Source organism: Carlito syrichta, unplaced genomic scaffold (assembly GCF_000164805.1).
Source record: "Carlito syrichta isolate Samal-C Ts95f unplaced genomic scaffold, Tarsius_syrichta-2.0.1 Scaffold314838, whole genome shotgun sequence".
NCBI classification, from domain to species: domain Eukaryota; kingdom Metazoa; phylum Chordata; class Mammalia; order Primates; family Tarsiidae; genus Carlito; species Carlito syrichta.
The window spans coordinates 488,695-504,620 of NW_007258934.1; the positions used below are offsets into that span (position 1 = coordinate 488,695).

Below are 15,926 nucleotides of genomic sequence, written 5' to 3' on the forward strand. Positions count from 1 at the left end.
AATGAACAGCTTGCTGTTCTCTTTAGTACACTAATGTGGCTATCAACTGTATACCTAGCAAGTGTCAATATTTAATGAATTGCAGCAATGGTCATAAAAATAGTACTAAATTCTCAGTGATGGTGGTTTGTATACGCAAAAGCAGACAAAAGCATGCAGTAGCAGCTTTAGGAAGATGGAAATCAAAAGGCTGATTCTTATACTTCATTGGTCCATAGAAAATTACAGTCAATCGTTATTTTATTTTCTCCCATCCAAGTACTAACCAGGCCCATCCTGGCTTCCAAGATCAGATGATGTTGTGTGAATTCAAGGTGGTATGGCCGAAGACCATGATTTTATTTTCTGTTCTCATTCTTAGTGACCTTGCTGTTGGTCCTATACACTTTGGGAATCTTTTAAGGTCTATATACATGTATCCAGCAGCTGATTGAATAAACGATCTTGAGCATTGTTCATAATTTTATTGTCCTGGCAAAAGCTCTCTTCTTCACAACTTATGAAGATGATAAAAGGAGTCATCAGATAAGCAAAGAAGGAAGAGAGAATAAGCACAAAGTGCTAGATAAAAATGATGATGAAAATGGCAATAGTAAGACAAGAGAAGAGAGAATGGGTGCACACATCTCCAAGTAAGATTCCTTATTAGTTTGCCAGCTCGTTTCTCTAGTTAATTCCCCCTCCTCCCACGTCTTTTGGGCACGAGAGGTTTGTCTGGCCAGGGTTCCTAAATTCCAGGGAAAGGAAGTTCATGAAGTCAGCTGTAAGAGAGCTCAGTGGATTTATAATTCTCATTTACCACAACAATAAAATACAGTCTCTTTATCTTGACCTTAACTACCACAGAATCTCAACAAAAACAGACCTGAATGTCATGTTTCCCTACTATGTTTTTTTAACCTTAGTAAAATTCTTAGCTTATATTTATCAAGTGATTAGAATCTCTGAACTTTACAATGCTGAAGCATAAAAATATATTTACATTTGGACTTTCACATACAAGAGGATCCAAGGCTCTGAAATGGCAGATGGGTTAGGTTTGGTCCAAGAGATTATTTAACGGCCCTGATTATATAATTGGATTAAGGCATGCCTTGGGCACCAGAATATTGCTTAATATGGGGAAAGTTTAGTTTCAAAGCAGGGGTGACTTTCAACATTGACAGGAGGTACAGCATCTTAAAGTTTCCAGTAGACTGTTAGGTTTTCCCTTCTGTTCTTCTAGTTCACAAAACCTAGTGCCACAGAGGAAAGGAGTCTGAGTTATCATTTCAGTGTTGTCAGTAACCAGCTGGGTGACCTTGGACAAGTTAATTCAGCTTTCTTGGTGTTGATTTCCTTAGCCATAAAAGAGAGATTTGGTCTAGAAAAGTTCTGAGACTTAAGATTTCTAGATTTTGACTTCTCAATCCAATAGTATATAAAACAGTCTCTTTACCTAAATTTAGGGTCTTCCTATCTTTCACCTCTAAAGCTCAACCAGGAAAATTACTTGATTTTTAGCACACAGCTGTCATTATCATTCAAAATCCACTGCAAACTCTAAAAGACAGTTAAACTTCACAGCTGAGTCCTCTGGTTTGATGGTGACAGTATTACAGGGGGAAATGATTTCTCACAACTCAAACCAATTGAGCTGTGATTGCAGGCAAAATTATTTCAAGGAGCTGCCCATGAAGATAATGGGGAGATTCCTGCTGCTCCTGTTAATCACCAGTACTTCACGCACTGACGCGCTAACAAGGACATTCACTCTTAATGAGGGCAGACAGCCATGTCCTCCTAGGGCTAGGGGAGAATGACAGGAGAGTAACATCTACTCCACAGGAGAGGTCAAGAGACCATGCAAGAGGCTTCTCGAGAGGCAAAAGGCCTAGCAAATGAATACTATCATTAGATTCCCCAAGGAGGAGAAACAAGGAATGCCCGTATCATCAGCAAGTATCTCCTTTGGATACTGTCAATGAGGAAAAGATACACTCCCAACTCCTCAGAATCTTCAGCTTACAGCACAAGTCGAGTCTGAAGAGTGGGAGGATCCTTTTACCATAATCCTGGCAGCACTTTCCAGCCAGAGAGAATTTGTTCCTTAAAGATTAGATCACTTCACACACAGCAATCACCATTCCTGAGATGCCTTTCATATTATTTGATGGCTGCAGAAACTCAAGTCCAGAAAGGTTCATGGGTTTTTTATATGAGTTTCATGTAACAGGATTTAGTGGCCAAAGTCATGGACTGAGAAGCAGGAAGCCTGAGAAGCAGGAAGCCTGGTTCTTATCTCAGAGGCAACCAGGGGTAATATGCATCCCCAGGCCCTTTCTTTCTCCACTGGTTCTTATCTCAGTGGCATCCAGGGGTAATATGCATCCCCAGGCCCTTTCTTTCTCCACTGGTTCTTATCTCAGTGGCATCCAGGGGTAATATGCATCCCCAGGCCCTTTCTTTCTCCAACTCTAAAATGAAGTAGGTCAATAATGACCATACATGGAGACTATGAGGAAAAAAGGAAAATTTATGTCAAAGTGATTTGGGTCATTCAGAGTTAAGGAACGCTTTATACCCACATAATGATTACAGTAGAACCTAGTTACAAATTGGTCTTAGAAAACAAGGCTACTGCTTATATAATTTCCTAATGAGCCAATGACAACAGTATAATGGAGTGGCTAAGAGTGTGAGCTCCACAGTCAGACTTCCTGGGTTCAGCTCTGACTTCACTACTTCTTATAAGTCCTTTTGCAAGTTTTGTATCTTAGGACTCTACTTGTCCATCTATAAAATGAAGAGTATAATAGTACCTACCACCCAAGGCTGCTGTGGGAATGAAGTAAGATAATTCATATACATAGCTTAGAACAGTCTCAGGTATATAGCAAGTAATCAAGACAGATTAGGTATCATTATCCAATTTAAATATAAGGCTGGATCTCAGAGAATCTAGAGTAGTAGAAGAACAAGTATCATGGTCTATTCTTGCAATATTTTGCTATTTAGCCTCTGGTGAAAGCTCAAAAGAAAAAAAATCAGCTCAAGGTTAACATCCCCAAAGTAGGACCCACTTGGCCATATGTGTGAGTGACTAAAAGAAGATCCATAGGCATAGAATAATAGCTGTGCATGGAGCAAGGTATAGGGGTGCCCTCTACCAGGGAAGTGAGGAGGCAATGCTTTCCTTTAGTGACCTGTAGGGTAATGATGACACCCACATTAGACTTCTGTCATGAGAAACGGGCCATTGGTATATACACAGGAGACATGATGTGATATAAAACAGCAACAACTGACGGGCTCGGTGGCTCAGCCTGTAATCCTGCGCCTTTGGGAGGCTGAGGTGAGTGGACTGCCTGAGCCCGTGGGTTCGAGACCCGCCTGGGCAGCGAGACCTCAACTCTACAATAAATCAAAAAATCAGCCGGGCGTGGTAGCGCATGCCTGTAATTCCGGCTACTCGGAAGGCTGAGGCAGAATGACCGCCGGAGCCCAGCAGGCGAGGCTGCGGTGGCCGGGAGCAGCCACTGTACTCCAGTCTGGGCGACCAAGTGAGACCCCAACTCAAAAAACAAAAACAAAAACAAAAAAATACAGCAACAACCAAAGACTTGACTCAGCAAGGAGCTCAGACAAGGTTTTCCTACACTATGAGCAACGCAAGGGCTCTGGAGAACACCCAGGTCATCTGGCTTCCATTCAAGAACTCTCTCTATAGGCTTCCAACAATTCAGAAACATCTCTGTGAGACACATTTCCTCAAGGTCTGCAGTCCTTTCCATCTTAGCTTAAAAGCTATTCCTATGATTTGCCAACTAAAACTCCTTCTCCAAGCTAACTATTATCTCTTGAAACCAGAGTGTTTTACAAAAAAGTAAATCACCATGTTTGGAGGCTAACCAGGATAATGCGCAAAACCTCACAGACGTGCTCCCCAGTCCTTGCTGATTCTACTTCCTTTGCTGAACAATTCATGACTCTGTACTAGCTTGGAAACTGGCCTCCCCACCTACAGTTCAGCAGCAACAGGGCCTGCAGCCCAGACCAACTGGAAACAATTCCCTCGGTTGCATGGCCACAGGCCAGCAAAGGGCCTGAGAACCAATTCTAGGAAGAGCTGCAATCTCAGTAGGTGAGGGTGAGAGGGACATAGAAAATAGAAGAGCCAGAGATCAGAATGAGCTCTGAGCACTATGAGGCACGGATAAAAGTTGATATGATAGGGAACCAGATGACTCCTCCTTTTCACTGGGTACTGGGAACTCGATTCTGTGCCTTACCTCAAGATCAAAGTTCCAAGTGGGCGTTGTTCTTAGACCCGGGTTTTGGCAGAAGAACTGGATACTTCTACTGTGTTTATATTGCTCCATTAGATCCCATGACAAGGCAAATATAATATAATGGTCTCCTTTACCTAGGTTTCTTGCTCAGGATTCTTTCCTTTGGCATGTCTCCCTGGTTTTAGCCAGTGCCTACTTAGGGGAACTTAGACAAGTCCTTCAATCCCTCTGATCCTATTGAGGTCTAACTGGGGGTAAAAATTACCTGTTTTACCCTCTTTACTACATGTTATAAGGATAAAATAAGTTTATTAAGGAACTTGGGAAATGATAATGGGTTACTTACAACTTTAACAAATCCCAAGGTCCACACGATCCAGTGTATGCACAAAACTAAACTTAGAAGCACAAATACAATGAGTTAAAAGAGAATTCCAGTCTTTAGTTGCATCTGTCAAAGAACATTACAAATGATCCAACTCATGGATTCCTAAAAGCTACATGAGAGCCTTTTCCCCTCCAAACCCTCAACTCTCTCAACTCCAGCACCTACAGCTTTTCTTTCTCTCCCTCTTCCTGCTCGCCTTCCTATCAGTTCTTTAATCCGTAGCGAGACAGCCTTGCTTACAATTTTTTCCTATTATCTAGAAGTGAAGTCAGGCAACTTAACCTTGTATTCCTCCCGTTTTTCTAGTTCTATCACTTTTCATCCAATTCCATGATTTGCATTTTTAAAGCCTGGGAACAGGGTGAGTAAGGGCACAGATCTCCTTAGAGGAAGAGGCTAAGTTAGCAAAGCAAAATCCTCTTTGTGGAGCTAGGGAGGGGAAGGGGACACATATGTCAGCGAATCTGGACCTTGGCATGTACTATTCTTATTATCCCCACTTGAAAAGGTACCCACAATCTATTAAAGATACCTTAAAACTTAAGTGCAGAGGCCCAAATTTATGATGACCACTTATATACCTAATACTGAATTTTATTCCACATCTTTAAAATAATAAAAAAAGAATAAAAAGACATAAATGCATAATATGCCACACAACATCAAAGGAGAGTAGGCAGGAGGGGGTTGGAAGTCTTCACAGGAAGTCAAGCTTAGTAGTTTGCCTATAGAATGGTGGACCTATTAGGGCTCTTAAAGGCATCAACATAGTGTTTTCCAAAACCTCTTCTCGGAAAAATAGTTCTCAGAATATTATAACATATTATATGTAAAAAAATATAGTTCCACTGACAAATCGGTTTGAGAAATGCTGGGCTAAACAAAGTTAAAGGGGTTTCTTTAACTTCAGAACTTCTCAGCAATTTCAATCAGGTAGTTTTAACATGGACTATTTTGGCTGATAAATGTTCTACAGAATGCATTTAGGAAATGCTGACTTTGGCTATCCTTATTCTATAGACAAGGAAGCTGAGATCTCCATAACATCACTCAGGGTACCAGTGGAGAGGGAGGGCTAGATCCTAGACTCCCTAAACCCTGGATTTCCCAACCTCCAGTTTTTTGTGTTAGACTCCTGCAGGCATGAGAGAGAGAAAGAATGCCTCTACAGAACTGTAAATGTTGCATTTACTAAAATATCAAGTTTGCCATACCCAGCTAATCACCCAGGACAACCAATATCAAACAGAAAGTCTAAACTAGATTCCAAGTGTCATATTTTGTAGCCCCTTGATTAATGTACAGAATTATGATGAAGGGTCCCCCTTAGTAAATGGCAATGCTTTTTCCTACCAGAGTCTAAGGTTAGCATAACTCCCGGTGCTGTCTACCTGCTCCCATTCCAGAGCACTTATCCAATGGCCAACCCCTCTCCAACTGTCTCTATATAACTAGGCAAAAAGTTCAGATGAAACTAAAAGAGAGTTTCATTATACAAGAGCAATGACAGACAACTGAGATAGCTCCCCCATGTCTGGCATCACAACAGCCACCTTTACACCTTCAACAGGGAGACAGGCCAATGTCGGGGGTGCCCTGGACCCATCAGAGGAAAATAACGCTGATGACTTTACCTTCTTCTTGGATTTGAAGACATTACACCTGAAGATATTGCTGGCACCATCTCGAGCAATATAGCTGAAGATCTTCAAGTCTTGAGAATCATGAGAGACGTAGAAGATCCTAGAGGAAAAGCAAGAGGAAAATGCACATTCGGTTCAAATCTCCAACCAGAAAACCTCTGTTTAAGGACACTCTGAAGCAGAGCTCAATAAAACCAAGTTAGGAGAGAGTCTTCTCTCTGTGGGATCAAAAAGTCACAAAGCAGGGGGCACTTAACAGGCTCTACAAACACTCTCCTGTGAGTGACTTCCACATCTGGAAGAGTGGGCATGGGTAGGATATGGAACCCACACTGTTCCCAGTCATCTCCTGAGGTGGCAAACCTGTCCTGATAACTTGGGTGTTAGAAGGAAAAGTAGTTCTCATTCTTATCAGAGCAATAAACCTGCTTCTTACCCAGAGAAATGCGCACAAGTTTTCTGATGCTGTTTACAATTATCCCCATATGAGGAGATGTGAGGAGCCAGCAAAGTTCACCACATTGGGAGAGGCTGTGACATTCTCATTATCATAGGTCTCTAGGGGATAGCAACTCCACTTCGGGTCTACCTCTGCCAGGACCACAGCAACATGTATTCATTCCACAACTCAACCAGTGCTAGTGAATATGCACTGGGCCAGGCAGTTGGGGACACAGCAGGAACAGGAGAGACAAAGCCCCTGAGCTTATGGCGCTTACATGTAGGCAATGCCAATAAGCAAACAGAAAATAAGGGCTAGAAGAAAAATAAGGCAGAATAAGGGACAGAGCATGATGGGGATGGTTATTTTAGACAGGGTAGTCAGAAAGGTCTCACAGAGAGGCAGAGAGCTGAATGATGTAAGGGGGCCAATCACGGAAATACCTGGGCAAAACCAGTGCAGGAAATAGCAACAAAGTTCCTACAATTTCTTGCTTTTATTTCAAAATATGCAAAGAATTTAATTTTCACTTACTAGAAATGCTATGTTTACAAGCCCTGAAGTGTTCAGAAGGTGCTCGATGCATTCAAGGAACAGCTAGTATGGTTCAAGTAGAGTGAGTGGAGTCAGTGACAATGTCAAGGAAGCAGCCAGAGGCCAAATGTAAGAGGCCTTGAAGCTCACGGCTTATATTCTAAGTGAGATATGAAGCCATCAGAGGCTTGTTGAGCAGAGGACTGATAACCTTATGCTTTGAACTGAAGGATCACTCTGGCAGCTTGGGGTGAGGATAGGTGGGACAAGGGTAGAGACCGAAGAAAAGGCTAGAGATAGGGGGAAAATGATAAGCAAGGTCCTAGTGGCAGAGTTGTAAGCTGGTCAGGATAGGCACCAACAGAAGCTCCACATCTGACTGCTGTCAGCCTGGGGAAGTGTAGGGCATGCATCAGTGGAATGCGTTTTGGGTTACCCAAGGAGAGTGTTGCTCTTGGTAAACACCTCTGAGGCCGTATCACTTCCACAAAACATTTTTCCTCAATAACAACACTGGTAGCTTTCACCCACGGATTTAACAGGCCTGGTTTGTCTTAGTGTAAGTCAGTGCTGTGTCGCAGAAAGAGAATGGAATTTATAGTCTACAACTTTCCGAGATCAGATGAGATCAGTTGCATTCAGGGTGCTACAACATGGTCACCTGCTATAAGGTAAGCTACCCCTGAGATGCTCAGTTTTGTTATCTGTAAAATGGTACTATTCATGGTAACATCTTGGGGATCAATGAGAAGTGAAATATTTAGTAAAATGCCATCTTCTCCTCACTGCTGTAGCTCCTAAATAGTCTAGTAACAGAGATTCTTACCACAGAACCCCAAGAAGCATAGGAAGGACATTCAAAAGAAAAGTGGAAGCAGAGGGTAGAACAATACTCGGAAGAAACCCAAGTTTACCTTGGGGACCGTGGTTTCTTTGCTAAACTCTGCTAGCAGTTATTTCAGTACATGTCATATGTCTATCAACTCCAATGATCCTGAAATAGAGATCGTTCAGTATGGCTTCCAAGAAAAATAATCTAACATTCCACAAGGTCCCCTATTCTTCTAATGCTGCCAAATTGTCTTCCTAACTTTAAAGGGACAAGCCAACAGTTTGATCTCAGCAGTCAGGTCTGGTTAGTTCAGCATCACACATAAAATTTCTTTGCTTTTTGAGTTAACTTATTCTTATGTAATTCCCTATGGATGAGAACTGGACTTCAAACTGATATAGCAGATGTGAATGTGAACTGGCATGCCCACAAGACACAGAGATGTGGAAGGCACACAGGGACAGCAGTAAGTGAAGGTCACCTTAACCTCAACAGACAAAGCAACCTTTCAGAAAATAGGATGAGAACCTGCACATGGACATGTCTTTTCTCTTGAACTGTAGCTCTCTGGAGTATGCTCGCTACACCTGAGTTCAGAAACTCAATTTGTTGTTGTTAAAAGTAAATAACCTCAAGCTAACCAAAAAGTCAGCTAGTTAGAGCACAGAAAAGTTTCCACCAACAAAACCAAGAGGCAGAAAGTTTTTCCATGTAACCTCATTCATCAACAAATTAATAAATCAGCAAATTAAGACCTCAGGTCCAAATTTCCACATCTAGAAATATATTCCAAGAACATGTATTTGATTTTCTTAAGAACTGGGATGCTGGGGGTGGTGGAAAACTGGGGGAGAGAAGAGGAAAGTACATGTTCAAGAGAATAGGAAAGATTTATCTTTCTCTTTTCTTCTTGATCTTTATCCTTAAATCAGTCTAGTGTTAGCTTGTATCCTGCTTCCATAAAGTGTCTTGGCCAATTTTTTTCAACTTTCACCATGACTATCAAAGGTAGAATACCAAAGTTGTTCACATAAGGTCAGTAATGATGACTAAGGCTTTATAAAGTTTTTTCCACCTTTCAAATTTCCTAAAATTTCTTGTTATTTCAAAATGTGAATAGAATTTAATTTTCACTCATTAACAGAAATGCTATGCTTAAAAGCCATAGCAATAAGCCTTTCTGCAGATTCACATGTCCATAAACTTACCATAAGTGACTGAAATATAAACAATATCTTAGAGAAACTGAATCTTGTGGTTACCATTATGCTGGAATTCAGGTTGACAAAGTGATAAAGAACCACTAGACCTACCACCAACATCCCTCCTTCCCAGACTACTAATCTATAGGTAAACTTGTTTCTCTTAAGATCTTTGGGGGAAAATAAAAGAAAGAGAGATCTTAGGGTAGAAAGAAACCCATGGAGTCATCTAGCTTGGATCCAAACTATCATCTGTTGATCATGATACATCAGTGATGGACAATTCACTCCCTTAAACAGAGGGTATGTGTTTCCTTTGACCTGGAAATTTCCCCTTACATTGATTAGAAAGCTACCAAAAGGAATGGAGTGGAGGAACACAGTTGAGAACATTGGCTCTGGAGTGGGACAGAGGTGGATTTCAGCCCAGGTTCTCCCACTTACTAGTGGCGACTTAGTCAGTACTTCCACCTCCTTCTTGTCCTTATCCTGTGAAATGGAGATGATCATAGTGCTATATCTCACTCACAGGGTTTAAAGAATGAATCCAAGCAGAGGGGTCAGCAAATGTTAATATCAAATGGCTGATAAATGGCAACTGCTCTTATTTCTTCCACACTATTGCCCAAGTCCTATACTCTGGGGCCTTAGAAAACAAGGCTAATCTTCCAAAAGGCAGCTACTTTAATGTTTGGAAACAATCATGTTTATATTTACTCCTTTCATTGTAAATGGGAAATATTTCTTCCTTCAATAGTTGCTCAACTGGTCCATTTTCCAGATCCCTTATTTCTCTGGCAGGTTTGTACTGTGGAAAGAGCATGGGTTTGGGGATAAGAAAGATTCTTCAAGTCTTAGCTTTGCCATTTCCTAGCTGCTGACGTGAGCAAACTACTCAGTTACATAATTCTTTGTTTCCTCATCTAAAATAGGCATATTAATGACCTATTCATGGCATTGTCTTAAGTATTAAAAAACATATGCCACATTTAACACGACACCCAACACATGGTGAGTTACTTGCTCGAGAAATATGAGCTCCATCCTCTTTTTTATTCTTTTCTGTACATATCCCAACTTGCCAGTGACTCTTAGAATCCCATTCACAGAACTGAATGCATGTTTGTAAAGGGATCCGGAAGGCAGAGGGTATATTTGGATAAATATTTTCTGTGCCCTAGAACTGAATTTTTAGCAAAGCACCTCTGATCGTATTTTCTTCTTCCATCATAGCACCTCACTGCTGGCTGGCACTGTGGTCAACTCAAACGTTCAAAGCTGATTTGCACAACTTCTGTAAGGCACATTTCCTAAGCACACTTGGGTAACTGGTTTTTAGGACTGGCTCCTAGTGATGACTACTTCCTTTTCCAGCTCTCAAAGACCATCTGCTTAATGATTTCTTCTAAAATTCTGCCCAGGAGAAATGACAAGTTCACTAATCTGTAATTCCTGACCCAGATTTTCCCTCTTTCTAAAAAGTAGAAAGTTTTATTTTTGCAATCTTCTCATGTCTCCTCCATTCCTTGTTTTTGGAAAGACAACCAACTACTATTCTGCAATCACACTTTTCAGGATCCCAGAACCCAAGTGACTCAGGTCTGGGTACACCTACAAGAGTGAGGGATGCCTTCTTCTTCCCTCTTGATTTCTGAACTTGTTTTTTTTTTACATCACGTATGTTCTAGGGTTTCTAATTCAAAGATAAGACCTCTACTTGAGAGGAAAAAAAACCAAGAAAGGTTAAAAAAATGAGACTTGAGAGTTTCCCCTTGTTGTATGCTAACTCTTTCTTCCCTTACATCCCTTTCCTCTCGTCCTCAGTTTTTTCCATGAGCCCAATACTGTCAGGTTTTCAGTCACTCAGTAATGATTGTTCCTTTGCATTCATATGTATTTTTAGGCTCTGTTTCCCATATCATATGCTTTTCAAGGAGCATTTTGTGAAAATCTGGGCAGTCACATGGTTTTTCTTCATGGTCTCCCATTTCTGTGCCTGACTGAAATCAATTGCATTGTCTTCAAGTTCTCACCCCTATTCTTTTTCAGTCTCTGGCCATGAGACCACATCTTACTTTGTTATCACCCCTGACCTCATCCAATCAATTGAAGACCTGAATAAAACAAAAATAAGAGGGGATGCCTCCTACCTGAATGCTTTGAGCTGGGACACTGGTCTTTTCCAGTCTTTGAACTTGAACCAAAACATCTGCTCTTCTTGGATCTCAAGCCTGCCAGATTTCAGACAGGAATTCACACCATCAGTTCTTCTTAATCCTTGGGCCTTCAGACTCTGACTGGGACCACATATCAGCTTCCTGGGCTTCTAGCTTCCCAACAGCAGATCTTGGGACTTCCCAGTCTCCATAATCACATGAGCCAATTCCTTGTGTGTGTGTGTGTGTGTGTGTGTGTGTGTATGTATGGATGTGTGTGTGTGTATGTATGGATGAACACATGCAAATACATACATTCTATTGCTTCTGTTTCTCTGGAGAACCCTGACTAAAACAACCACATTCCCCCAGCTATTATCATTTTGCCTCCAAAGCCCCTCTTCTCCATGGAGACTGGCCTGCTAACTTTAGAACCTACTGGCTGCAGAGGATATGAAAGGTCTTAAGTCACCTGCAAGGTTTCCGGAGTCTACAACCATGTTCTTCTCTAAGATGCACAGAGTACCCTCCATACCTCCTCCCGCTCAAGATCTGCTGGGTCTCATCTAGCCAGTCCAGGTCCTTCCATGAGACTCTCTCCTGCCACAGCCCAAAGCACAGTACTTGAGGACAGAGGATCAAATAAGTCTTTTTTCTTAATCCTTGAAGTAAGAATTGAAAAAACATCTTTCAGTGTGATTGGAAGGTTCAGATGAGATAACAGATGAGCAAATATCCTCTAACTCATGATGTGCTGAACTAATACTTAAAAACGATGAAAATACACCTAGAGATGTCAAATAGAAGAAAAAAAGAAATATTTATTGTTCTCCCAACATCACTATCTCTCGGGAAGGGGTGGTCTACAGTTGGTGGCATAGAGAATTTTCTCCCGAGGTCTTGCAAGGCATGGGCATTCCTAACCCCAAAAGACACACCACAGGATGGAGGGAACAGAAACCCAGTTGAAAAAGATAAGCTACCACGTAATTTGTGATGGTGGAAACAAAACCAAGTGGTCTTCTTAAGGAAAATGTCTGGGAAAGTAAGAAGCGCAGTGTGACAAATGCAGAAGACAAAAAACAGAACCAAACTGCTGCTGGAGACCAGCTGAATGAGGCACAACTATGAGGGCACAGCCCTGGGGACAGTCAGCATGACTCCTGCACTCAGGGATGATTCCCTACGCAGCCCAATCTATGCAATTTCTGTGGGCCCCCAAAGAAACGTGTCATCCTTACGGCCTGGGGAACATATGAGAAGGGGTGGTAGGTTGGTGAGAGCCCCCAAGGATTTGCTAATGGAACAGCATAAGACAGGTCAGGAGACAGAAAGGAATGCACCCCTGACCCCACCCCCAGCTTGCTACCCATGCATCTTTCTCTTCCCACCCACCCAATGCATAAACACAGCTTCACACTCCTGTCCCTGGTCGTCATTCATTCTTCTTCCCTTATTTAATTTTAATCTAATCTTTGGAAATCAGTTTCTTGCAGCTTGATCATTTTTCTCTTTTATTACTGCTTTGGTCTGATGATCATTTTCCTCCCACAGTATTTACAGGGTTATCACTTCAGCTGCTTTTCTTATATTAGAAATTATTTCAGTTTCCATTCTCTTCACTCTTGCTTTAGTCCTTCTTGATTCGATGGGCTGCTATTTGGCATAAAGGAATGGCAATAAGCTTATAAAAGAGTGTCCACAGTCCCTCACGGCCCTGGTCTCCCCAATTTACAGATTTACTTCCATACACATCTGAGGCGTAAGGACACATTGTCTGGTGTCTGCTTGCCACCATGACTGAGTCATATCTCACAGACCTGCCTCATCACAGCATGATCTGGAATGAATCCTAGGATTCCAGGGCTGGGAGAGACCTGGAGAGACAGCCAAGCTCATCTCCGCAATTGCAAGCATAGAAATGCAAATATAGGAACCGATTTCTACGGTTTCTTCAGGGAATAAAATTATGCAAATGTCTAAATTATTGTTACAAAGATCTACTGTGTACCTATAGTAAGAAATAAGCCATCAACGGAGTTTTAAAGTCTAGCGAGAGCCAGGCAAATACCTATTTCTCCTTTAAAAGTCTAGCAAAGGCACCCTTATGGCCTATCTCAGCAGTTAATTTATGTTTTAATTTCATAGCTGTTAACAAGTTCTTTCTTGTGTCCCACTAAAATCTCCCCTGCTTTGCTTGAATCAACCACAAACCATCATACAGCACTTTCTAAATGCCAAGTGCTGGGATAAATTAATTTCCTCTTTCAGTACTTGACAGGCAGGCAAAGAAATAGGCCAGTGTCCCTCACAAAACCACCACACACAAATTCTTTCATGTACGTCAAGGCTTTAATTTCTCTCCAACACTCATAATTTCTCCAAAATAACTGTCACCTGCTGCTGGCTGTGAACAAAATCCTTTTCCACAGGCTGCCAGTTCTTTCTCTCATGCGTGTGTGTTACCTGAGGTCATACATGGAGCTTATCCACATTTGAGGGGCTTAGACCATGCTTCTCACATCTTTCAGGATCCTCAGGCTTCCTGAAGCCTCTCACTTAGAGATAACCCACCACCACCACCCCTCAGGCCAGAAAGCAGAAAAAACCCACACAGCACAAACAGAAGAGGCACTACTTTGACTGGTTTTTGCTGGGGCAGCCTTGCGTAGAATATTGCACCTTCCTCTATAAACAGTTTATCCTCTTGCTTTCAAGACAGCAAATACTTTCCTTCAAGTGTTCTGCAGAGACAGGCATTAGGCTTACATCTTCCCAGTACAAAAGAAATCATCAACAGAGGTTTACACTCTTCCTCATCCATGTCCCCTGCATGCATAGAGATCCCTGTATTTTTGTGAAACAACAGAAGACCTGACAGGACAGAACCACAAAGCCTCAGCGAAGGGTACAGCTCCTCTCCTTTCTCAAAGCCACTTAATACCCTGAGACTTAGCTTTTTCAACTGCAAAATGGGATGAGAAAAGGCTCATAGGATTGTTACCAGAATCTACTGATACAGCTTATACATGGTGCCTGGCACATAGTAATTACTCAAAAAATCTTTACTAAATTGAAGCAATCAAATAAGAATATTTGCTCACCTATTGTATGTTTATCGTCTGCCAGGCACTGCTTAAGCAGTTTTACATGTAAAAACTCATTTAATTTCACAAGTAATAACTTGTGAGTTTTACATGTAAAAACTCATTTACTCCTCACAACAACCATAGGAGTTAGGTCCTATTACTATCTCCATTTTACAGATGAGGAAACCAAGATATTAGTCAACTTTCTTAAGGTCACACAGTGAGTAGATATCTGTATTCATTTTTTAGGACAGTTATAGCAAACTATCACAAACAAAATAACTGAAAACAACAGAAATTTAATCTCTTGCAGTTCATAAGACCAGAAGTCAGAAATGAAGGTTGATTCCTTCTAGAGGCTCTGATGGAGAATCTGTCCCACACCTCTCTCCTAGCTTTTGGTGGCTACCAGCAATCCTTGGCATTCTTTGGCTTGCCGCTGCATCACTCTAGTCTGTTGCTTCCACCTTCACATGGCTTTCTTCCCTGTGCCTCTGCATCCAAATGTCCTTCTTCTTATAAGGACACCAGTCATTAGATTTAGGGCCCACTCTCATCTAATATGGCCTCACCTTAACTCAACTACTTCTGCAAAATCCCTATTTCCAAATAAGGTTATATTCACAGGTATCAGAGGTTAGGGCTTAGACATAACTTTTTAAGGGACAAAATTCTGAGCTAGAACTAGAACCTCAGAAATCTTAACCAAGTTCTTACCACTTCTACATAATTTGCCTAGCCAATTCATAATTGTCAAATATCATTTGACTACTAAATTATCATTACTTGTATTACTATTATTCTCTCTATACCCAGGCTAGAAATTGATTCTCTACAACATTTACGCCACCCAAGAATCCCGAATATATATATACTCCTGTTATTTTTTCCAAGTCCTTGGTGTCTCTATGAATGTCAAGAAATTCATCCTCATGTTGGTAGCATTTTCAAGGGACAGCTGCTAGATTTCTTTGCTATCCCTGACCAACTGTCCACCTCCTGCTCAAGCTCAATAAATCAATCCAGGAAAGCTATACACATCATAAGCACACCTAACTAAGTCTTTCCAAGGCAGTCAAGCCCCCACTTGAATTTTCAGGGATTCACATCATAACTCACTCTGCAACCAACTCTAACTCCCTGTCACTCATGCCACCTACCAGCATATGGGGAGTCCCACATGCCAGGACAGGAAATGAGGAAAGGGCATCCACTTCCTTCTCCAATCTTCCCAGAGTTCAGAGCATGCCTGACTGGCAGGGCTAGATATTTTTTTTCTTTTCTAGTGTTTTTCTTTCTCCAGTTGCTCTGTCCTGCTTGCCTGATAATACATCTAAGGAAGAAGAGGTCTGAATCAGAGCTCACCTGA

The 15,926-nt window shown here is 41.6% G+C and overlaps 1 protein-coding gene across 1 annotated transcript in view; it reads right to left on the bottom strand.

The window, feature by feature from the left end:
• LOC103274638 (carboxyl-terminal PDZ ligand of neuronal nitric oxide synthase protein-like) overlaps positions 1-15,926 on the bottom strand; it is a 113,115-nt gene that overhangs the window by 21,088 nt on the left and 76,101 nt on the right. The window contains exon 9 of the mRNA XM_021705938.1: positions 6,294-6,402. Coding sequence (XP_021561613.1) covers positions 6,294-6,402 — 109 coding nt within the window. The remainder of the gene's footprint in view (positions 1-6,293; positions 6,403-15,926) is intronic.